The 25,520-nt window shown below is 38.0% G+C and overlaps 1 protein-coding gene across 1 annotated transcript in view; it reads left to right on the forward strand.

The window, feature by feature from the left end:
* The window catches only part of myom3 (myomesin 3), a 77,151-nt gene that overhangs the window by 16,159 nt on the left and 35,472 nt on the right, over window positions 1-25,520 (forward strand). Inside the window, exons 4-13 of the mRNA XM_012875051.3 lie at window positions 986-1,139; window positions 2,398-2,555; window positions 3,537-3,629; window positions 3,863-3,951; window positions 7,837-7,881; window positions 10,557-10,697; window positions 10,796-10,957; window positions 12,975-13,116; window positions 20,127-20,326; window positions 23,388-23,441. Of these exons, the coding sequence (XP_012730505.2) occupies window positions 986-1,139; window positions 2,398-2,555; window positions 3,537-3,629; window positions 3,863-3,951; window positions 7,837-7,881; window positions 10,557-10,697; window positions 10,796-10,957; window positions 12,975-13,116; window positions 20,127-20,326; window positions 23,388-23,441 (1,238 nt within the window). The remainder of the gene's footprint in view (window positions 1-985; window positions 1,140-2,397; window positions 2,556-3,536; window positions 3,630-3,862; window positions 3,952-7,836; window positions 7,882-10,556; window positions 10,698-10,795; window positions 10,958-12,974; window positions 13,117-20,126; window positions 20,327-23,387; window positions 23,442-25,520) is intronic.

Consider the following 25,520-nt stretch of genomic DNA (forward strand, 5'->3'; position numbering starts at 1 on the left):
TCTCAAACCAGAAATACTGTGAGAGGCATGCTACCTGGGCTATAAGGAGAAAAATGACGAGACTGTTGCTTTTTTTCAGATGAAATTTGCAAATGTGGCAATCTAGGAATTCATGTTTTAAATGTAATTACTAAAATGAATTAACTTTTTGATTCTGTTCTAATCTATTAAAATAGAAACCTATGTTTTATTCATTGGCGCAGGGAGTGATAAACCAAAAAAATTAAATAAAATATCCCAACACAATTTACTGTTCCCCTGAAAAAATAAATTATTAAAAAAAATTATATATATATATATATATATATATATATATATATATATACACAATATATATATATATATATAATATATAAATATTATATATATATAATATATATAAAATATATATATACACACAAAACCTTAAACCTATAAAAAGCCCAGCTTGATAAAATAGAAGTTAAGGATGCCACAAAGCCGATGATACAGAATCACTTTGAGCTGTCCACATGTAAAGGATTCCTGGAAACATCCGCATGTGAGATTGTTTGGTAGCAGCTCATCATTTTAAATTCAAATGAGTCCACAGTGGCAGCTGGGCTTGATTTTCTTGTCCTAAAAGAATAACATCTAACTCACTCTGAGCAAATCGAGCTCACTGTGCAAAATGACTGAGCTACAAAGCAGTGAACCATACTCCTCGACCCTGAGCTTTTAAAACAGCCAAAGATCATTAAAAAAAAGTTTATTTAAATGGAATGGGATTGAATTAAATATTTTCATTCACCTTGGCTCTATCATTTTGTTGCACAACATGCTGAAATTGTCTCTTCTCTTTGCCAACTTAAAATAAAAAAAGGATGGGCAGTACTACCACAAATGGGTATTGCTGTTTTGCAATTATGTCCGCTATACCTCGTTATCCCCATTACACATCATTATATTAAACAAAACAAATTCAATAATAAGAACTGTTAATAACTTTCCTAATCATTTCTCTTAGGGAAATTCTGCAAGAAACAATGGGTGCTGATGAGGAATATGACAGAGAGAAGTGGACGTGGTTCGGAAATGAGGCTGAGAGTGTGGAGATCGACGTGATCAGGAACCAGCATGTGTTGCGCAGTCGTGTTGACAAAATGGCTCTTCGCAGACAGGTACGTAGATACGTACACGTATATATGGACGCTTGAATGTGTATGAATAGATATGCATACTGCCTTGTAAAAATATGTGCATACCTTAATTTTTCCCCATTTTATAACAATAGATTTTATTGAGTTCATGCATGAAAGACCAATAAGTGCAGTGTTAAATTGTGAAGAAAAACATATAGCGCTTTTCAGTATCTCTCGCCCCCTCCAACCCCCCCCCCCCAAAAAAAAGCAGAGATATTTGCCCATTTCTCTTTGCGAAATACCTCAGAAATCAGCAAGATTCTACTGAGACCATTAAAACAGCAATTTCTTACCCTTACCACAGATTCTCAGTTGGTTTTAGATCTGAACCTTTAACAATAGCATCCCCACAGCATGATGCTGCCACCACCATGTTCCATGGTGGGAATGGGATATTCAAGACGAAGTGCAGTGTAGTTTTCTGCCACATGTCATTGTTTCCCTGCAGGTCAAAAAGCTTAATGGATGTATCATCCCACCTGAGTTTGTTATGGTCGGTGATGTTTTGCTAACAGGACTTGCTATCTTTTCAACAAATGCTTTCTTTTTCTGCCAATGTTTCATGAAGGCTATAATTGTGGCGTGCACTACTAATATTTAATACTAGCAATAGATTCTCCCACCTAAGCTGTGCATCTCTACCAACGTTGTCCAACAAACGTCAACAAATGGAGATTCAATTATACACAGGATGGTCATTTTAAAAAAGTAACTAATTTCAACTGATTTTTTCAGAGGTAAAAGGTTGGTCATGAATCCATTCTACAGTTTATGGATTTTGTTTTCTTTCAGTATCATATTCTACCCTCTTCATGGCGATGAACTAGTTTGTATTGGTCTATCACATTCATTCTCATAAAATCCCAGTAAAATGTTGTTCAGTAAAGTTTGGGGTTATTGATAAAATTGTGAAAACATCCAAGCGTTATGAATACTTTAGCAACACGTAAACTCAGCAGTTAGTCCAATTTAAAAAGCTCTTCAGATATTAAGTTTCTTCTCCGTCTGTGTACATTCAATAAAAACAACGGAGTTTCAAATTGTATTGTTCAAATAAATATTTGGGGCGACATCTCTCAAATGAAAATGTACCATTGTTTATAGTATTTTTAATTCTTCATCTTACACTCCTTTTTATTGTTTTTTGTTTCCCAATAAACAAGGTTTTGTTTCCCCCTCTTCGCTGCTTAATCTATTAGTTTCTTGAAATACTGTCTTTCAATCGTCTGCATTTCAGGCAGAAAAGCAGCAATCTGCCCACATGAAGTACTTGGAGAGGCTGAGTCAGAAAGCTCCAGACTTTACGATCCCTCTGAGAGCTCACACAGTCTGGGAGGGAATGACAGTGATCCTCTCCTGCAGTGTCCAGGGCTGTCCACCCCCAAAGGTTGAGTGGTATGAAAGAGCATCCGTCCCCCCTGCACACCATTCCTATGGCTTCAGATGATCTATTGAGTGATTTAAAAAAAAAAAAAAAAAGAAAGAAAAAAGGTGCTGCCAGATTTGTAGTTTTAGTTATCTGTAAACTATGGCCATGAAAAATATAGTGTAGCCAGTGGCAAAATGTAAATCCGAATCCGCTTTACTGGCTAGGTTTTTGCCCTCAAATTTGACTACAGTTCCACTTTTCTCTCAATGTGCATACATTTTAAATATAGATATCTAAATTTGGTGGTTGGGGAAATTTAAATTTTTAAATGTGAATATGGATTACACTGTGTCCTTTAAAAAAAAAAAACACTAAGACCTTATTTGCAAAAACAGTTTAATTCCACTGTATAAGATGTGATTACCTGCACTCATGCAATGCAATAAGTCTAGCAAAGTGTGCTGTTGGCCATGTATCTATTTAGACGCATTCATTCATAAAAAGGTGCAGACACAATACGAGAACAAAAATAGATCAAAAGACCATTAGTGTACGGTAAAATAAGTCGAGACACTTTCCTCCAGAGCCTCGAGGTCCCTGAGCTGAATACTGCGCCGTGTATTAATACAAAATTACCTGTGCAAATTCAGGAAGTTTGCCAAACTGTTGACCTCGAGACCTGAGCTGCTATGAGACTAGCTGATGAAAGGGCTGAAGACACTCAGTATTCATGAACGCCGAGATCAAGATAACCTGTGGCTCATGAGTTTAAGCAACCCATATGGGACCTATCAAGCCCAATGAGCAGCGAAGGTCTGCGCTCAACAAAACTCGGCACATGAGAGAATGAAAGATCAAAGGTTCCCCCTTCTGCTGCGAACAGTCACCCAAACTTTCTGTTGATTTAGAAAGCTGCACACAAGTCATCCGTAAGCAGAAGCAGCTTTTGTTTTCAAATGGATGTGCATGACTGTCTTTTCAACAAAGCCTATTTACTCGTCCTACAGGTACAAAGATGGTGAACCGCTGATAACAGCTTCCCAACCGTGGAATTACAGCCTTCAAAAAAGTGGTGGCCTCTGGTTACTGGAGATCAGAAGGTAGGTCAAAGGTTAAAAAGGTATATGAGAACATTCTCTGTACAGGAAACTAAATGTGGGTTGAAAAATTTAACGAGGTACACTATTTTGTAAGCTGTGGCTACTTTTTTTTAAAGGCCAGGTTATGTTTTCATTTATAAAATAGATGTGTCTGAGTTAAACAAATGCACAAAATATAACACAAAATTTTCTAATGTCAAAAATTTTAACTGCGTTATTCACTTTCCAAAAAGGTGCACTCGTGAAGACGCCGGCGAGTATAAAGTGGTTGCCAGGAGCGCCCTGGGTGAAGCGACAACATTTGCAACCTTAGTGGTAAACTGTGAGTGACCTTATGTTTCATACAACTTCCCCTTGCTCCCAACCACTGTGAAAACCAAGATGGATCCTGAGATAATGAAGAGATCAGTTTCAGGCTTTGTGGTCGTGATGAGAAACAAAGAGCGGTGTGGCAAATATCAAGCAAAGAAATAATGCAAAACATCATGAAAACTCTAAAGTCAGATCCAGTGCACATTTCTATGCTCTCATAAAATCTGCTAGCGATGATTATAAAAATACCTTTGCACAAATATCCTCTAAAATAAAAACACCTATTGTATGAGCCTCTCAGTTATTGACAACACTGCCTCCTAGTGGCAGAAGTGCATCTCAATAAATTTGAAAAGCTGAATGCATTCAACTTGTTTTGTAGTCGTTTCACACAGTGTGATGTATTTCAGGTGTTTATTTCTTTTAATTCAAATTATTATGAACCACAGCAAATGAAAACTCCAAAATCAGTTTCACAACGTTGTAATTTTACATAAGACCAATGAAGAACGATTTGTAAAACAGAAATGTTATTTTATGGCCACGTCATCACCTACATAGCCATGAGGAAACCTGCTGATTTGACCGTTGTCCACCAGTCAGTCACTGATACTCTGCATGGAGGATAATTGTTAAAGAAGCTGGCTTTTCACAGGCTGGCGTAATCTAATCATAATAATGGAAAGTTGAGTGGAAGGAAAAAGCATGGCGTAAAAACTTCAAAAGCAGCAGGGGTAATCACAGCCATGAGAAGATTGAAGCAAAGCCCATTTATGAGGTTGGGGACATTTTAGATGTTTGTGCTTTAAGAACCTCTTCAGGACCTGAGCTGCAGCTGTAACATAATTTGTATAAAACCACCCTTGAAACATGAAAGAGGCAACATGACTGCATGTATTGTACACAGCAGCAAATATAATAATCAGTAACCCAATATTTGTAAACTAAAATCCTTTTATGTCAGGTCTGTATTGTTTTTTTTTCTTTACATTTTGTGACATACTTAATTTGTTGTAATCCAGAATTATCAAACAAGCACTTGAAAAATATTATTCCGTGTCTAATAAATGTTACACTTTTTGAACTGGATAATCAAAATAAACTTCCTATGATGTTCCTGTTTTATTCAGATGTATCCATGTTATTCTGTCCATGATTTAAATATTACTACTTAACCAAGCTTCGAACACAAGTTTTAATCAGTTGACTACCCTTAATCAAGCTTTTATTCCTAGTGCTCTCCACAAGTGATTCAGGGTGGGGGGGGGGGGGATAAGTAGCTTAGCGCTAGAATAAAGAGTGAAGATGCTTATAGCTCTTATCAGGAAAAAATTAAAACCACAAGAGACAGAAAAAGTACTTTAAGTACTTTAACCACTTAGGCAAACAGATAAAGTGAAATAATAGATAAACAAACCTAATACTTGAGTGCAGCTCAGATCAAATTTAGCGCACAAGCCATTATCCCAAAAAATAAATAAAATAAAATAAAATCATCTGGTTTAATACTTTATCTACTGTGGAATAGCAGGAGACAGATTAGAACCTGGTCCAAACAACAGATCACAATCAGTGCAAAACTATGGACATCTCAATGAGAATTCAAAGCTTACAGAGGCAGAAACAAGGATAAACCAGAAGGTTCTGTCATCAAAAAACAGCACTTTAACTCAAAATAGCAGCATGGACACAAATAAATAAAAACACCCGGAATAGGAAGCAAATGCTTCACAGGTGGTTAAGTGATTTATTCACCAGTGGCTTAAGTAGGGAGAGTTGCATGATTTCTGCTTCTATGTTCTGCAAACCAGCAGCTCTCCAAGCCGCTAAGATTTGTTTTCACCGTGATTTCCCGGCTCAACATAACTGTAAAAACATGCAGAAGAAAATAAATATTTAGCTGAATATATAATATGACCATCAGAGCTGAGTTAGCTTCTCACCTTGAGAGTCTGATGGGCGACGCTTATATTTTTATGAAACAAAAACACTTAAGCTCCAGATTTCTGCTCATGGGTTACACAGTTTTTTTTGTGTACAGATTGTAGTTCCAAAATTCAGTAAAATAAGTAAATTGGTAAAGAAAAGTGTGACTATTGGGATTTTTGGTGTTGCTGCTGTGATGGTCAGCTAATCACAGGTTTAGTTGTAATTAGGTCCTCCGCCTGCTCTAGGTATCCTTGGAAAATGGCATGGTTTCATTTTTAATTATAATCATTATTACACAACTTGATTTATGTATATAACAGCTTTCAACAATTTTAACAAGATATACCTATGCCAATTTGCTTCATCTTTGATCACAGATTTATGTACAATGCTGGTCATTGAAACAACCACATAGTTTTAAATATTTGTTTTATTTTATATGAAATGATGATGATGATATATATAATGATGATCTCATGGAGTTTCCAAAGCTGCCTGGCCATTTGTCAAAAAGTAATTTCCCCCAAACCTACTAACTGGCTTTCCTGTCCATGGCATCCATGAAGCTTTTCTAATAATTGAGTTTTTATATTGCTGTGGGTGAATTTCGGCGCCCTCTTCTTTGCAGAAGTTTTGCTTTGTCCCCAGTCTTTGTTAATGTTGAATCATGAACACTGACCATAACTGGGCCAAGGAAGGCATAGATGTTGTTCTTGGTTCTCTTGGGACCTCCAGGTTGAGACGTTGATGCATTCTTAGTTTGATTTTGGCAGGCCAGCCACTCTGGAGAAAGTTCTCCACTGTTCTCTTCCTCCGTGGATTATGGCTCTCCCTGTGTTTTTTTGGAGTCCCAAAGCCTTAAAAGGGTTTTTGGAGCCCTTTGCAGACTGATGAATGCTAATGATTTTGTTTCTCATCAATACCTGATTCTTTTGAGATTTGGGCATGCGTTGCTTTTTCTTTTCCCCTACTTTGCGCTGTTAGGAAGAATCTATTAAAGTTACTTCTTAGCCAGCTTGAGTGCAATTTACCTTAACTGTCCCATAACAACAAGCACAGCAATTATATTTTAAACCTTTGGGCAGGGTGGTCTGGTTACCTTCTTTTCCTCTAAGGAACGACAAGCTAATTTGAAAATGGATATCTGGGTTTATTAGTTTATATCTTCTGATTCATGAACATCATGAGCACATTTATTCCATCATCCAAAACATTTAAGATAAGATAAGACAAGATAAGATAAGATAAGATAAGATAAGATAAGATAAGATAAGATAAGATAAGATAAGATAGACTTTATTGATCTCACAGTGGATAATTTCTCTTGTCACATCGGCTAAATAATCAAAAGAAGGTGCCAGAAGGAGGAAAAGGTGCATGAGGTATATACAGTGCATCCACATATATACAGTGGATGGAGAAAAAAAAAAGAAATAAAGCAGAGATTTAAGATGACTTATGTACATTTAAGGTGACTTATATATATATGGATTTGACGTTGTACATTAAAGTAGTACCAGGTAAAGAACAACAGTGAGGTAGTGAGATAACTATAACAGCTGAAGTCTCTTATTTAACAGGATTATTGCACAGGTTATTGCACAGGGTATTAAATAGTAATTGCACATTAGTTAAGTAGTTAAGTGTGACAAAAAAGCAAAACACAGAAGAAATCTGTGAGAGGCAATAATTTTTTCCTAAGCATTGTGAATCTAGAGATCATTCAATCCCTTAAGGTGTGTTCTCTCTTTGCATATATTTAATAGACCTATTTTATTTCTTAAAATAGCCGACAGAGAATATTCACTTTGATTTCCATAAATTTTCAACTGCCAAGTTTGATTTGTCTCCCTATTTTGTAACTTTTTCCCTTCATTTTTTATGATGTTCTTCCCCCTTTCTGTCTCCATCTCTGATCCTCCTCTCTTTTCTCTAATTTGTCCTGCTCTGCTACTCCGCGATGCAGCGTGTCAGGGAGCCGTGGCCGGTTCAGAGCACTCGCAGACCACCGGTAAGTTTCAAACCGGGGGCCTAATAAAAAGTGTCCCCTTTCATTTTCTCTGCCACACTTTGAAGTTCCTCCAGTTTTCCCTCCAGTGAAGGAGGGGAGGTCTGGGTGGCTTTGAAAACTGTGGCGTGATTCTCGAGCGTTGCTGTGTACGCCGCACATCCTCAAGGAAGACGTGGGTGGATTGAAAGGGAGCTGTGCATCGGTGGTGTTTGTTTACCATGGGATTTATGTGTCTCCGTGGGTGTCTGTGGATGTAAGGGTGTTAATTAGATATGAGTCGGTAGCTGCAGGGATAAAATGACTTGCTTATTTCAGAGCAGAAATGACAGTCATGTATATTTCATCTCGGCAGCAGCAGGAGAGTTCTCCCATTTTGCTCCGAGCTGCCGTACTCTTTGACCTACATAGCCTCAACCATGCGCAGGGATCAGCCACTATTTGCCAAAATGTGCGTTTCAATGATGCATATCGCTTTCTTTCACCAATCATAACAAGGCTGCTCAGTTGTCTGAAGAAAAAACTTAAAACAATGGTCAACTGTTTGCATTGTTTGAAAAGGAACTTTTGTGAATTATAAGAACCAGAATAAAAGGGATAAATACCTCAAAAACCAATACCTTCAGGGTTTAGGTTGATATTTGTACTTTAGAATATTACTCTCACGTGGAAAATGGAGATTTTAACCGACTAGATTTTCAGTCCACATTATGGTTTCCATGTCCCAAGGAGAATACTCTTTTGGACAAGTCCGGACTTGTCCGGAAGAAGAAAAAAAATACATTTCCAATCATATTGTGTTAATTTTCAGAGAAAAGCTAAGCTTATTTTAGTTACTTAATGCAAAACCTCGTTCTACATTCTTTTAGTATTCTGACTGGGTGCTAATCCACGATTTTCACCCATTCTTTCATTTGGTAATTGCTGTAATAAAGATTGGCACAGGCTGCTGAATATTTAAAGAACTGCTTCAAATAACCTACATGCATCTGTTTCAGTCAATGAAATGTCTTTGGAGTATTTATAAACGTAGCAAATTATATTTTTGCAGTTTGAGGCAAAAGTTTTAAACCTCCTTTATATTTTGCTTTCACACCGTCTAGTAATCTTTAGACGTGATCTTTATTATTTGTCTTTGGACTTTTTAAAGGTTTTCCAGAAGACCTTACAGATGCATTGTTCTTAGGTTGGTGCATCTACCATATGCCAAGTCATCAGCTAAAATACAATTTCATCAAACTGTGTTAACTTTCTATTGTTTTTTTCATTTTCATTTTTTTAGTTTCAACAAAAGAAAATAGAAAATGTTATTGTTGTAATGTAAAAACGTTGAAGGGTTATGAACACTTTAGCAATTTATATCTTATGTAGCTAGCTGTCAATATTACTTCTGTGCACAACACCTTATTGTGCTTCTAAACCTGCAGAGTTTTATTCTAGTATGTGCTGGATTTGCAGGTCTGCAAGTGCTGAAATGTAAATTTGTGTAAGAGTGAGAAATCTCATTCAATTTCAAATGCAATTTCTTCATGTTATCAATGTAAAATAATTTAATTTAGCCATTAATTGTTTGTAAGTTGTAAAATTTTAAATGGATTTGTGTTAACGTTTTGTTCTCAGTTAAAATAATCTTGAACAGGAAACATCACTGAAAATACATGCAAATACATATCAAGATAATGCGATCAGTACGTTCCCAGAAGCACTCTCTACAGTCAATACGTTCCCCAAAGTGAGAAATTAGATAGCAACCATTTTGAATGAAGTGTTATCAGCTTGTAATAGCATCTGGAGGAGGCTTGCCGTAAAAAATGTGCTGAAGAATTGCATACAGTGATTTTTTATCTAACTGACACTTGATTATCTCATGGGAAGAAGATACATTTTTCCGAACATAAATCAGTCAGTAAACAAAAATGCAACTGTGGCAAATTTATCTTTGTCATCCTAGCTTCAAGGGTTTGAATGATGGCAGGCGGAGATATAAGCATCATGTTTTAATACTTCTGATCTTAATGCCTGATTTGGGTCAGACTCTTTTGGAGAAAATAGATCATTTTAGTAACATTTTGCCGTCCATTTGTGACAGATTCACTCCGGAAAACCCAGATTTGATCAGTCTCTTAAAACACATGTTGCAAATGTCCAGATTTGTTGGATTTAAAGCTTTGTAGTGCTAGAAAATAACTGGTAGCAGAAGGAAGCAGGCCACTTTTAAAAATGTGCCACATCTCTGCTGATGTTTTATGTAGTTTGCTTACAGGATGCTTCACATGGAGGTCCTTTGTGCTTGTGATCTTTAGTACAAAGGGTTTATTTTCTACTATAGCGGCTTATTCGGTTAGTTCAAACCCTCTGGTTTTCTTTTGACGTCTTACCAGTCCCCGTGCTGGTGCATTCCCACCAGACTGTCAACAAAATTAGATATTGATGTCATTGCACTCATCAGTTTTTGGTGGCAGAGCTCACGCGATGACAGCGTACCCTCGTCTCTTATCAGTGGGACGGCTTCCTGAAAAGGTTCAAATGAGTTCAGAACAAGTTCAAAAGAGTGTTCACTCAAAATTACAGCCTTTTGTTTGCCACTTACGAGTCATTTCTTCCTCGTCATCCTCATGCCTTTCTTTGTTCCCACATCAGCACCCCGCTTGACTCTCTCCTTCTTCTGCCTCTTCAAGGCTTGCAGCAGCATAAAGAAGCCCAGTTTGACATTTCCTTCCCCCCATCCTGGGTGAAGGAGGGCAGCAGCCTCTCCCTGCAGTGCACCTTCACATCGGCCCTGCTGCCTTTCCAGCAGGATGTCGGCTGGTTCAGAGACGGTGAGTGCAGTGCAGCCGGAGTCACTTGAGAGTTGTTGACCATTTAAAAAAAACAAGCTGTGGTTCTGAACACGTATAACCGCGCCGTCATCCTCCAGGTGTGCAGCTGCAGCAGTCCAACAATGTGGACATGAAAACGTTTGACGACAAGGCCGTCATCACTATGATGGCTGCGCACAAGGAGAATGAAGGGGTTTACAGTGCCAGACTGAGGACCAGGGACGGATACGAGGAGCGCAGGGCCTTCGTCTACGTCAAAGGTGAGAGTTACGATGAAGAACGAGGTATTCGTCTAACAATGGTGTTTCCATTAGCCCTGATCAAAAGAGCGCCTTGCAAAAGTGGTCATACTGCTTTGACCATTTTTGCATTCTGTCACATAACCACAAAGAAGAAGAAAACAAGCATATTTTTATTGAGATTTTGTAAGAATGTATTTTTTTGTTTTGTTTTTAAGAACAAAAATCTAAAACGTGAGGCTTGCATTTTAATTCTTTCTGGATGTAAAAAGCTGTGGTGCAGATATACCCAAATAGCTGTAACAGCAGAGATGTTTCTACAAAGCAGTTACTCAGGGAGACTGCATGCAAATGCTTTTTCTACTTTTTTATTTGAATAAGATCTAGAAACCTATGTTTTTCTTATACTTGAAATCTAAATTTAAAAGAAGTACTGAAATGTAATGCTGTCTTATGACAAATTAAGCAAAAGATCAAGAGTATTTTCGCAAGTCACCATGCAAGTACTGTGCCTATTCCCTCTTGAAGTGTTGCTTCCAAGAATTCAGACTCTCTGGAGACACAAAACATCACGAAGAGCAATTTAAAGATTAGAAAATCTTCAAATTTCTTGTGGGTAATATTTAAACAAATTAGACTTAGCATACAACTTTTCTACAGTATCATGTAGATATTTTAGCTTATCAGTATAATGTTGAACCAATGTGCAATGGAGAAAATCGAAAATCAACTTGAGAATCCAACTGTTTTTTTTGTGGAGATTGTGTCTGGAAAAAAATTTCTACCAGGAAAGAAAAATTATTCAAACAAATAATTAAAAATCTACATGAAATGTAGAAAGTGTGTCAAATTCTGACGGGTGCGGTCATTTATTCAAAGAGCCAACTGTGAAACCAATGAGATGCTGATTTCGCTAAAAAGATGTCATTTCCTTTCCCGCCCAGGTTGACTTTCAAGGTCGCCCTGGTCTCTCCGAGAATAACAGGGAGCTCATGGGTCTCTCACAAACGTGTAATTTCAAACTTTTTGTTTTTCAAACTGACGGGCACTTTGGAGTTACCTTTAGAGCTTTGATTGTAGAGTCATCATTCGCTGTCCTATCCAAGATAAGTAGTGTTTCAGCCCCCCCAAACACTATTCATGGTCACTAAATTGCGATTCTTCTCTCATTTCCTGTCAGCAAACAGCAGTGGTTCATACACTGAAATTGCACCATCAATCAAACTGTTCAGCAGCGGAGAGCTTGTTAACTTCATTCTGTGAAACTATTCGGTCTTCATGGAGCGCGGTTTTTACCTCGGCTGTCTGCGGAATGCATATAAGCCACTTGACAAGCGTTCAGCCTTATGAGAATGCTTGGCTCGACTTTGTTTTTCATTGTGATGCTGGCGTCCACGCCACATCAGCACTTGCCTTGAATCATTCATGAACTTTGCGTGTAAAACATACGACTGCAAATACCTACCGATATACCTCCATATGTATGTCATGCAGATCCAGCTTCCTGCAAAAGTTCCTTCTATAACCTTAAATCGGGTCTTGGTTACAAACATAAAAGAGCTGACTCTTTATCCCAGTTGGAGGAGCTAATTATCAAGTCTGGGAACTTCCCCGCATGTGTGCTTCCTCCTTTATTCAGCCGTCATATTTGCATTGCAAACGGGCGTAACAGTGCAGCAAAGACAAATAATGGAGGAGTCAGGGATGAAAAGAGATGTACTTGATGGTGACTTCATTCTATTGTTTGAGAAGACATTTAAGAAACCGGGCCTGGAAACGTGCTATTCTGCCTTTGAAAAACATGAATTCATTTCTTTGTCGCTGTGCCTGTATATTTTTGGTTAGGTCATTGTCGCATAGGTTACATCATGCATGTCGGATCTTGATCCTTCGTTTGAGAAAACCAGATGTTTCCCAATAATAAGGTTTAGGGTTTAATTTGTGATAAGCTGTCCCTTCTGGCTAATAAAGCGTTGGATGAATTTTCTTGTCCTCATTTTCAGCGTCTCTTTGTTGACTCCTTCCTGTCCTCCGTTAGACGCCTCGGCTGCAGTGCTGGGAGGTCCTGCCTCTCCTCTGGCTGTGGAGGTATCCGATGTCAACAGGGACTACGTCTTTCTGACCTGGCAGCCGCCCAGCGCTGATGGAGCATCACCGGTGGAGGGTTATTATGTGGAGAGGTGAGAATCAGCCCGACCTGACCTGTGATTCAGATTTGTTCTGCACTTAAAATATTTATACAATTTCTGATTAAAATTCAAGTTAAACCTTTGCAAAAGAGATCCACTAAAAAAGGTAAATGTTTTACTGTCCAGTAAGTTCCCATACATGTGACTCGTCGCTTGATTTTATCACCTATTGCCGAAATAGTAGCCAAGTGTAGGAATGATTACACTTCATGCATTCGTCAGATCAGGATCATTTATCTTCAGTGAGATTTGTTAAAATATGCAATTCTCATTTTCAGACTTATAAAGGATGCTTCATTCTACTTTCAAATCCTGATCCAGTGTATATGTTTGTACAGTATCAGGGGAAAGCATTCATACTCCCGTTGGCGTTATCTTTTCACCTTACAACCACGAGCTTCAGTGTGATGATTTGTGATAAATCAACCCAGTACAGAGTATGCTTACAGAATCACAAATTATGTGTACTAAAATAAAAAAATGTGGCATTTGTATTCTGAGTCAATACTTTTTTTTTTTTTAGAATCCCTTTTCACTGTAATTACAGCTGCAGCTCTCTTGGCACATCTGTCTCCTACCTTTGCACATCTAAAAACTGAACTACTTGCCTCTGCATTTGGATTTTTTTTTTTTTTTTTTTTTTTTTTTTACTTATGACTGCTTCATTATTTTCTGCATCTGTTTGAGCCTCTATTCCAACTGGTCTCACAATTCTTGTCACAGAAAAACATCTCCACAGGGGGTGTTATATGCACTGGCAAATTCACAGCAGGCTGCTGTCTTCTGTGCGACCAACATGAAGGCTGACTTGGTAGAGAACTGCACTGATAGCTGCCCTCAGAGGTTTGCTCATCGGCAGAGAAATAAGGTCTTTCATAGTAACTGCTTTTCTTCTAAGACCATTTGTAGCCCTTTTTGACAGGCTCAGCAGCTACGATCCATCATCTATTACAATTTACATTTATGAAACATGATGCGAGGTTTGATCTAATAAGGAAGACTGCAGGGCACATGTTGAACAGGTGAAGAAGAGAGAAACAGATGGCAACTGGTGCAGAGCTATCAACCAGGTGTGCCGGGTTAAAATCATTCAGTTTTAAAATGAGGGAAGATTTTATATTTTTGTGCTCCCAAAACACTCCAGAAAACATTTTGTACCTTTACCCAGATCTGAACAAGCCGGCTGGCTGTTCTCAGCAGCGTAGACTTCATTTTCACACTGACACACAACGGCAACTTTAGGACCTCATATAAAGACGTGTGTGCTATCCTAATTAGGTCTTTGATAGCTCAATAACTGTATTTGGTCTGTCAACGAGTAATTATGTAATGGGTAATTATCCCAGGATCTCTAAGAAAAGTTAAAGCCACCAGAATTCTGATTCAAAATCTCGTTAGAAATCATCACACACTAACAGGTGCTGGTCATATAATTAGAATGTCATGAAAAAGTTGATTTCTTTCCTGTAATTCTGTTCAAAAGTCAAACTTGCATGTTATTTTCCACGTTATAGGCAGACTGATATATTTCAAGTGTTTATTTCTTTTACATTTTTAGGATTATAACTGACAGCTAATGAAAACCCTAAATTCTGTATCTCAGAAAATTAGAATATTGTAAAAAGGTTCAATATTGAAGACACCTGGTGCCACACTAATCAGCTAATTAACTCAAGACACCTGCAAAGGCCTTTAAATGATCTGTCAGTATAGTTCTGTAGGCGGCACAATCGTGGCGAGGACTGCTGACTTAACAGTTGTCCAAAAGACGGCCATTGACACCTTGCACAAGAAGGGCAAGACATAAAAGGTCATTGCTAAAGAGACTGGGCTGTTCACAGAGCTCTGTGTCCAAGCAGTAAGTAGAAAAGTAAGCAAACTTTATTCATATAGCACCTTTCACAGGATAAAAACCGCAAAGTACTTCACAATTAAAAACAACCATAAAACAACACTAAATAAAAAGATAAAACAGCATAAATGCAAAATCATAGTATAAAACTGGTTCAAAGCCAGTCGGAACAAGTGGGTCGTTAAGGCAGCGTAAAGATAAAGGCAACATATTCCACAGTGTGGGGGCCACAGCTCTAAAAGACCGGTTCCCTCTGGTCCTGAAATTAGTTTGTGGAACCACTGACAGCCTTTGGCTGGAAGACCTCAAGCTACGAGAAGGGGAGTATGGTTGTAAAAGGTTGGTAATATAAGCTGGAGCTTGGCCACTCAGGGCTTTAAAAGTAAAGACTAAGATTTTAAAATTAACTCTAAAATGTACTGGTAGCCTTCGATAGACTGGCGACCTGTCCAGGGTGTACCCCGCCTCTTGCCCATTGACAGCTGGAGATAGGCACCAGCACCCCTCATGACCCCACAGGGGATCGACGTGTTAGAAAAGGGATGGATGGATGTACTGGTAGCCAATGTAGAGAGTTAAAACTGGGGTAATGGGTCTTTTCTTGTGTTGGTTAAAAGTCTTGCAGCAGCGTTCGGCCAAGATCTTTCTTAATCAAACATATAAAAAGGCTCTTACAATAGTCAAGACGAGATTAAATAAAATCATGAATAATCATCTCTAATTCAGCCATTGACTGAGTTTGAAGCTTAGAAATATTTCTTAGCTGAAAGAAGCAGTTTTTGATTAATCTGTGAGAATGATATTCTAGTGACATGGCGGAATCAAAAATTATGCCAACGTTTGACAGAGGAAGCCAATACACCCAGAAATTTCTTAATTTCTGTTAAGAACATTAATACAGAGGCAAAGGGAAGAAAAATATGTGGTAGAAAAATGTGTTCAAGCAATAGGAATGAACGCACCCTGGAGAGGATTGTGAAACAAAACCCATTAAAAATGTCGGGGAGATCCACAAAGAGTGACTGCAGCTGGAGTCAGAGCTTTAGACGTATGCAGGACATGGTTTCAGCTGCAGCATTCCTTGTTTCAGGCCGCTCTTGAACAAGAGACAGCGTCAGAGAGGAACAGAATCCCGTTGTTTGAAGTCCAATGTAAAGTTTCCAAAGCTAGTGATGATTTGAGGTGCCGTGTCATCTGCTGGTGTTGGTCCACTGTGTTTTCTGAGGTCAAAGGTCAACACAGCCGTCTACCAGGACGTTGTAGAGCACGTCATGTTCCCTGCTGCTGATCAACTTTATGGAGATGCAGATGTCTTTTGGCACCTGCACACAGTGCCAAAGCTAGCAGTACCGGGTTGAAGGACCATGGTGTCCCTGTTCTTAGTTGACCAGCAAGCTCACTGACCTTATCCCCATAGAAAATCTATGAGGTATTGTGAAGAGGAAGATGTGATATGCCAGATCTAACAATGCAGAAGAGCTATAGGCCACTATCGGAGCAACCTGGGCTCTCATAACACCTGATCACACAGACCCATCGACTCCATGCCATGCCACATTACTGCAGTAATCCAAGGAAAAGAAGCCTCAACTAGGTATTGAGTGCTGTACATGCTCATACTGTTCATGTTCATACTTTTCAGCTGGCCAACATTTCTGGAAATCCTTTTTTTGTATTGGCCCAAAGTAATCTTTTAACTTTCTGAGATGCTGGATTTGGGAATTTCATTTGTTGTCAGTTTTAATCATAAAATTTTAAAGAAATAAACACTTGAAATATATCAGTCTGTGTGTAATGAATGAAGAATAATATACAAGTTTAATATAATATACAAGTTTAATACAAAAGTTTAACCACTAGGCAAACTTTTTTTTTTTCTTTGCCTCATCACTTCGGTCGAATCTTGTGACAGACTGCCGTCCAATGCCATCTAAATCTTAGTTATCTTTTTTTTTTTTTTTTTACACATTCCAGCATTTTCGTCTACGGTAATAAATATTTTTAGAATGTTTAACCCTTTAAGCAATACATTTTCAAAAACGCATGTTTTTGAGAAGATTTTTATGTGGGGGGCGGTGGGAGGGTCAACCATTGCGAGAGACTGAGAGAGGAGAGGGACAGCAGACAGAGAAAGAAAGAGTGAAAAACAAGAAAAGTACACTGATTTGATGAGTTTACTCCCTTTGCAAACCTTGGATCCTAATTAATATTTTCATCATTCACAATATGGCTTTATCTCTTAGCACTTTCAAGCTACAAACTTTAAATACCTTAAAATGTAAACAGAATATCTTTCAAGAAAACCCCAGTGCTATAAGAGGGTTACCTTTAAGTCACAGTGCTACTTACCTATTTTCCAAGTTGATCTGTTATTTCCTGCTATTTGTAAAATAGATGGCGTTTGTTTAGAATTTTTAAAATATTTTTCAAATAATCGAATTGATTCATAAAACACGACGTAACAACCACCGTTAAAACATTTTGACCAAGTCTCTGGCAGCCTTCATAATTATCTGAATTAAATCCTGTTAGTCACATACTAGCTTTAATTCAGGGAATACGTGCTGCTTCCCTCCTACTCTGTAAGTAACCTGCAGTGTGTGTGTGTGTGTGTTCTTTAATGGCCAACTACATCAATAAAAAAATGGTAGAAAAAAGAAAAATTGACATCCAATGATTTTTTTTTTTTTTTCAGTGCAGTAACACGGCAAATAAGACCCTGTGTTATGAAAGGCAATTTGCCGCAATCTTCCAAAAAAGGGACTGAAGTGCTGATGGGATGGTTTCATCGTGGCGTTTCAGACAAAGCAGCAAAGAACAGAGCTGGATGCAGAAAGTGAAGGACAGTCAGACATTGTCACAGATAAGTGGAAGTTAGATGAGCTTGAGTTTAATATTAAGGGGAAAAAATCTCTTCCATTTAGATATGTGAATAAATAATGACCGGAATATTGCCGTTTGGGGAGGTATGAAAAAATATTGTGCTCACAACTCATTATTTTAACATTATTCTATTAGACTCATAACTTGTATTCAGAGACACCAAAATAAATTATTTTTTCTGAACATTGTTATTGTTTGATTTAGTAGGGGTTTTCATCGAGGTATTTTTTTCTGCTTGTAAACTTGTATTTATTAGGAGCTTTATGTTCTTGTAAAGGTGTTGTAGCAGATATTAAACCAGTGACATTTATTTAATGACCACAGAAATGAATGAATACAAGCCAAACTCAGATTAAAACCATCATTATGGATCTCAACCATCCTTTTAAAAAGGAAAACTACCCGCATTTGATTTGCTTTGTCACTTACTAGTATGAATTTTTCCTGCGGCTTGGACACATCAAAAACATTGCCATAATTAATATGACAATTAATTAGTATTAAATACATTTCAAGCATGTTAATTATCAGTTATTCAGTATAGGGCGTGCAATACTGAAAAGGTTCCATGAGTACATTTTACAACAGTGCATTTTCCTGTACTTTTCACACAAGAAAGATGGGAAACACAGCAAGCATACAGAAGAAAGTTCTCTGGCCAGACACTTAAATTGCGGTAATGTGTTTTTCTTCAGCAGTGACAGTACAGGTGGTTAAAGCGGGGGGGAAAAAACGACTGCGGCGGTTCTGCTTTCTGCAGGACGACAAGCCTTAGCATACAGGCAGAGCTGAAATCAAAAGCATATTCATCTTTACGAATGGTCCAGAGAAAGTTCTGACCTAAATTAAAGCAAGAACCTGAGGCAAGACTTGAAAATGTATGTTCACAGACACCCTGGCTTACACTGAGATAGTTAGCTGAGATGAACGGGTAAATATTTCAGTCTCTATATAAGCCAAGTTGGAAGGGATACACCCCAAGAAAAGCTGCGGCTGGAACTGCGGTAAAAAAGGGGCCCTACAAAGTAAAAGCTTTACCTCAAATCCTTGCTACATTTTGATTTTAGAGGGGGGAAAATGGTAAAACTACTTATTAGCTAGTGTGTGTTGGTCCATCAAATGCAGTTTACATGAAATGCATTGAAGGGTGCGGTTGTAAAACAAGAAGTGGAAAAAATTAAAGTTGTGTGAATACTTTTGCAATTTACTGTGAAATAAGCCAGGCAGCACAACGTGTACTATGTCTTGCAACAAGACAACTTGCCATATTTTAAATAAGCCATTTAAAAGGTTAGTTATTTCTTTCCACAAAGTTTCCATTTGTTTTTGGTAATGTTTTAGACCAAAACATCTGTGATAAAATGTGGAATTAAAGCTTTTTTTTTGGGTCTGATTTGACTGTCTCTTCTGTCCCTCTCGCGAACTGCCTCTCCTAATTTCAGCCGATTTGAAGCTGCAGAATTGACAGATTAAATGTGTTTTGTTGCCATTATCAAGTGGGCTATTTCCGTTGCACAATTAGAAAGTAATTGATTTCATAGATTACAGAGGCTTAAAGTGATTGTATTGCCACTCCTACTTCTATTACTTTCCTGTCTGAAGCAGCAACATGCAGGTGTTGTGCGGCATGCACTTCATGGCATTACATCGGCAGTAGGAGATGCGACACTCTCAGCATGCTAATTTCTATAAACAGCATCCCATTGGAAAAGCGCACATAACAGTCCAGGAAGATATTAAGCTTTCAGGGTACGTTAATCTCCAGTGGGTAAAGGTTTTGCACCTTAAGTGTCTGGAAAATGTGTTGTTGTTGTTGTTGTTTTTTTTATGATTCATGTGTAGATAATTGTTGTCGACTCTTTGATATGTTCTCCCGTCGTTGTAGAAGATAAAACTCCTTGATGTTTTTAGAGTTTCATGTTAGGACAGGAAGGAGCGCAATGCCTTCCAGTTCCTAAGCAACCTCCTGCTTACATTTTTCTGAATTTGTTCAGAAAACTTTTTGAAAAGTGGCTTTCACAAGGCAGTCGGAGGCATCTTCTACGGTTGATCTCTCACAATCGTAGACCTTGACAGGGTGTTCTGATTAGCTTTGTCATTGTGTGGGTTGAAATATTTTATAGTTTGTTTCCCTGCAAATAGTTTGCATCACTTATTTATTTATTTTTGAATCTCCTACTCAAATGTATTTTTTTCTTTTTCTCCGTACTTGCATAAATGTTCCTGCAGCTCTGATTAATCTCTTTCTCCCTTTTTTTTTTTTTAGGTGTGACCTCAGTCAGGGAGAGTGGGTGTGCTGCAATGTGCAGATTCATAAAATGTGCCACTTTCCCGTGTTTGGCCTGAAGGAAGGAGCTCTGTACCAGTTCAGAGTCCGTGCCGTGAACAAAGCCGGGACGGGACGTCCCTCCAAAGTCACGGAGCCCATCCTCACTGCAGACCCTCTTGAACACACCAGGACAATGGGTATAACCTAATGGCTGCAAAGATTCTAGGGAATGCAAGATCTAAGGAATGCAAAATTATTTCTGGATATTGTAGTGACTGAATATATTTTATTATTCCTCAATACACTCTTTGTTTTCACCACTACTTTCCGTATGCTTTCTGGTCTGGCTCATTCACGTTATCAGTTATGGAGATAAACAGCAGTAAAGGTAACATCCCAGTAGCTAAATCTGTTGTTGGGAGGCAGAGTTTTACTGTATGGCACCATAAATATAATAACCTACTAAAACTTTTATATTCAGCAGCCCTTTGCAATCGGGATATAGGTGATACAGACATCGCAATTGCCATTTTAAGATATTGTGGAGCTGTTATAAAATCATAAACACAATCAATACTGATGAAGAGATGATGAGAATTTTAAAGTTAAACTAGCAGACTCATTTTATTATTCTAACAATAGTTGCTTTGCTTGATCTACTTGAATTTCCTTGTAGTGCTGAAGAAAGGAGCCTAAAATTATGCAAAATGTCTTTGTATGCTGCACTACTAAGAGTTAACTCCTGAAAACGACCCCATACCATGAAACCCTCTGCACCAAACTGTACACTTGACACAAGGCAGTCAGGTAAGTGGTGCTCTCCTAGCCGCCTCTGAACCCAGACTCATCCACTGGATAAATACGCAGGAAAGCATGGTTTGTCATTCCTGCACTACGCTAGAGTCCAATGGCGGCATGCTTTACAGCACTGTGTCCCACACTTTGCATTTCTCTTGGCGATGCAATGCTGCAGCTGCTCGGCCATGGAAACCCATTCCATGAGGCTCTCAACACTCTGGAGCTAATCTGCAACATTTGACCTCTGTACACTGAGCACCTCAGGCCCACTACTGTGTGGGTGAGTAGCTGCTGTTTCCATTTGCTCACTTTGTTATAATACCACTAACAAAATGGAACTATAGATAAGATCAGATAACATAATCCTTTTTTTTTCACTATGGGGAAATTTCTCACAATTTTTAGTATTGATAAAAACAAGCTAATCTAAAGTTTGTTCCAAAAACAACAGATAATTATCTTTTCAGCAAGGCCAAGATAGAGTAAAAAGTATAGCATAAGTATTGCACCGTTACTGATATGGCCTACTCGGGTAAAAACTATGAAATATTCAAGTTAAACAGTGGAAAAACGGTGTGGAAACACCAGCCTATTTACAGAACAATATGAGATATATGTATAGTATAGTCAAAAGGATCACATTTCAGGAAGATTGTGCTATGACAGATGGACTTTATGTCTAGTTATTCTTATTCACCATAACTGATATTAGGTGTTTTCCATCAAGACTGAATGGTGAAATTATATCTAGAAAAGAGTTCAAGTAGAATTTTAGCTCAAGGGTTGGCACACACATGAAACCAGGTTATAACACTTTTTTTTTTTTACATTTCCTCTCAGATTTGTAGTTGCATTTAGGAGGACATATAGCACCTTAAAGGTAATGGCTTTACTGTCTGCAACACAATTACCTGCTGTTTAAAACAAGGGTTTTTACAGAGGGTGTAACAAGATCTTCTGAAAATATCATGCAGTTATATTGGAACATAAGAGAGGGACTCAATTAGGGCTGTACGATAATTCAATAACAATATATATTATTGATCAATAGACAAAAGAAGCTTAATAAAAGGTTAAACGGAATAACAGTTTTCCTTCATTTTACACTCTAGCCATTACAGTCACTACATCCACCCAACCAATCACAAACGCAGACCCAGGAATGCTCCGCCCCCCAAGCTCCGCCCCCTTCAAAAAGTTCAGAGAGCATGTGTTCTATTTTCTTTTTTAAAAACTTGCAGATTTGGTAAAAAGTTGGTTGAATAAAGGGTTGAGTTTGAATTCAGTGTTTGTGTTCTGTATCTAAAAATAGGTCGCTAAGCAACAGCATAAAATGACCCGGCTGCACTTAAAATACATGTTTAGAATTTTTTGATAACTATTGATATTTATCAATATGATTTGTATCTTATTGATATGCTTTTTTTATATATATCATCCAGCCAAAAGCAGTCCACATGGTTAGGTACCTGTCTATGAACAGGGTTGTTAGGAAAGATACATCTGAGAAGGGGCAAATTGAACCCTAAGTCCAGATTGAGTTTTCAATTACATTTGAGTTCACAGCTCTTGTTAATATAGCAATAATCATGTAGAAAACAAAACAGAATGACGCATCTGCCTTAAAGCCTCATTTTGGGCTTACATTACAGCATATTTAAATAAAAATTACAGTGTTTTAAGTCCTTGTTATTGCTTCGACCACCACTACACGTTTAGAGTTGAAAGGAATTGTGCCTGAGGCTGCAATTAACCATAAAACGTCCCACAATGTGGTCCTTTTGCTTTGCGTAGAAGCTTCTGTGTCTTATCCTTCTACGCCCATTTATCCAGGCTTTGGCTTCGCGTCTTATCGACATCTGCAGTGTGCCGCAAAGATCATCAGCAATGCATTCACGACTCGCTCCTGCTGTTTATTCACCTCATCTGCCTCCGTTGCCCTATTATACCTGCAAAGAAATGATCAGTGCTGGAGAAAACAGATGTAGGCGTGCAGATTTAGATCTCATCTTGCATAGCCATTGTTGTTGTTTGTTTGTTTGTTTTTTCTGCAACACCATCTTAATGACAGCATTCAGAAGAATGCTTTGTTTCTTAAAAGGTGACTTAAAAAGCATCTTCTTTTTTTTTTTTTTGGTTTAGTTAAATCTTGGATTTAGAGTGGAGGATTGGAAGGATGAATGAGGTGTGTGTGTGTGTGTGTGTGTGTGTGTAACGAGGAGGACAGATGGGCTGTGGTCAGAGGCTGTGGATCATTAAACACAGATGAAGGACAGACAGAAGGTCCACCCGCCTCTGGTCTTCTCTCCCTCTTCTCGTCTCGCTGCTGTTCACCTTTTTTTCTTTTTTTTTTGTATGTCTGATCCTCTAACATTAGCAGGAAAATGGTGTCATCATTGCCTCCGTGCAACTCCAATGCCCCATATGTCTCCTCTCATTGTCTTTTCTGTCTTCTCGCAGTGGTCAAAGTGGACAGAGGAAGGACCATCACCATTACAAAAGATGAACTGGAAGGTGAGAATGTTGGGCTTTTTATTTTAGGCGCCATTCTCTCTCAAAAGGAGCATTTCTAACACGGCATTTGTGTTGTTTTTTTGCTGGAACACACGACGCCGCCCCCTCATCTGTAGGTTGCCGCAGGCTGGTGGCTTTAATGCATCTCTATATTATGTTTAACAATGAGCTGCAGTAATTGTACGGCTGCAGCGACGAACATTTGCTCCATTTGCAGCAGCAAAGAGGAGCAAAACGTCCCCTGTGGTCTCCCAGTAAATGCATATAATAGCCCCCGGTGGAGTGAATATCTATGAAAGGGGGCCTGATAACCTTGACAGTGTACCTCACATACAGAAATATGTGAAAGGAAAGAAGAAGATGGGGCCACCAGAAAATCACTATCTTTTAGATTCTGCTCAGTGTTGGAGGCCTGGGATAGAACGCATTTACCCAGGTGGTAAAGCTTTTAATGCAATGACTAAAATATAATTGAGAGATTGAGCTCCATCAAAAAGCAGCTTAAAGAGCTCAAAGTTTCCCTTTAGTCGTGCTTATTACGCTATTTTGGGGGCATAATTCCATTACTTTCTGGTTTGTTATTTTCCTGTGCAGTAAACTAAATGGTGGAAATGCATCATATTGTGTTGGCAGATTTTTTTTAAATTTTTTTTTTAATATCCTGTTTTTGTGCGATTTTGACTGCCAATACTGATTTTAGACGATTCTGATTTAACTTTTCAACCTGTAAAAAGAAGTAAGAATGGTATTTAAAATATAGTTTTTGGTCTTACTGCTGTGAGTGCTAAAATCATAACACTGTCCTTTATTTTCAGTTTCAAATTTGTTTATTCTCCTTTTTTCAGTGAATAATATTATTAATATAATCAATTATTAAATAAATTAAATCTATTGATGTTTTGTATTTATTTATCAATGTATTCATTTAGCTTCATTCTTTGTGTCTTTCTTTCATTCATCTACTCAAAATTATTTATTAATTGCTTTAATTAACCAATTTAGCATGCTTTTATGGTTCATCTTGTTTATTTTGTTATTTTATTACTACAGTTTTTATTTGATATTGATCATTACATTAATTGAAACGTTATACATGGTAGAGTGACTAAATTTGTGCAGCATGTAGTTAAATCGTTCTGTAGCAGGCATGACTATTAACACATTTCCACTGCTGTCCTCATTATTCCAATTATATTTCCATCCTGCTTATGACTGTACCCTGTTACTTGTATAAATGAAAGGTGATACTGACTGATCTTTTTTTTTGTTCTTTTTTTTTTTTTTATAAGTTTATTACATTTTAAATGGGCCAACTGAAGTGCCTGTAACCCTGTGCACGTTCTTGACGAGTGCAGTTTTAGGAAGCTTTCTTAGTAAAAAACACTCATTGTTGAACTTTCCATTAGTTTTCTTGTTCGAACGTAACAAAAGAACAAACAGAAACCTAGTGTACAAATAAAGGTCAAACATGACAGCTCCTGGCATCTCCCGTGTCTCCTGTGTAAAATGTTATTTTGCTCTTTTGAACACTCTTATTTCTTGTGTATTGTCTTTTTTTTCCCAGCCACTTAAAAAAAGAAAGCTTTAAGAAATACCTAAATGAACTATATCTGGATTTTCAACATCATGTTTAACATCATACTGCCTACTGTAGTTTTAGCAACACTAGCATCGAGTTTGCCAATGTTTCTGGAATCTCTACAGTAACTCTGGGTATAAAATAAAAAACCCTGACTCATACTAATTGCAGACTGCGGTTCGCTGTGGCTCTGCTGCTCTGTAAAATCTTCACGGGACACAAACACAGACCTGCAAAGGCCCAGATGGAACAACACAAAAAAGTGAACACTTGTTGCCAAGACTTTCGCAGTCCTTGAACGGCTTGCGGAGTCCTTGAACATCTGCTGACTCAAACTGTCGAACGCTGTTTGGTGCACTTAAGGAACGGAGGTTAAACTGCGGCAGAGAGGGTTTGAGTGTCTCTCCCATTGTGTCAGTTCCAGCAGACGCGGTTTCAAGAGTTTTGCAATAAGAGGATAAAAAGCTGTAACTCAGCCAACTCTTCTTACACTGACCTTG

The sequence above is a fragment of the Fundulus heteroclitus genome, chromosome 3 (genome assembly GCF_011125445.2).
Source record: "Fundulus heteroclitus isolate FHET01 chromosome 3, MU-UCD_Fhet_4.1, whole genome shotgun sequence".
Taxonomy (NCBI): Eukaryota; Metazoa; Chordata; class Actinopteri; order Cyprinodontiformes; family Fundulidae; genus Fundulus; species Fundulus heteroclitus.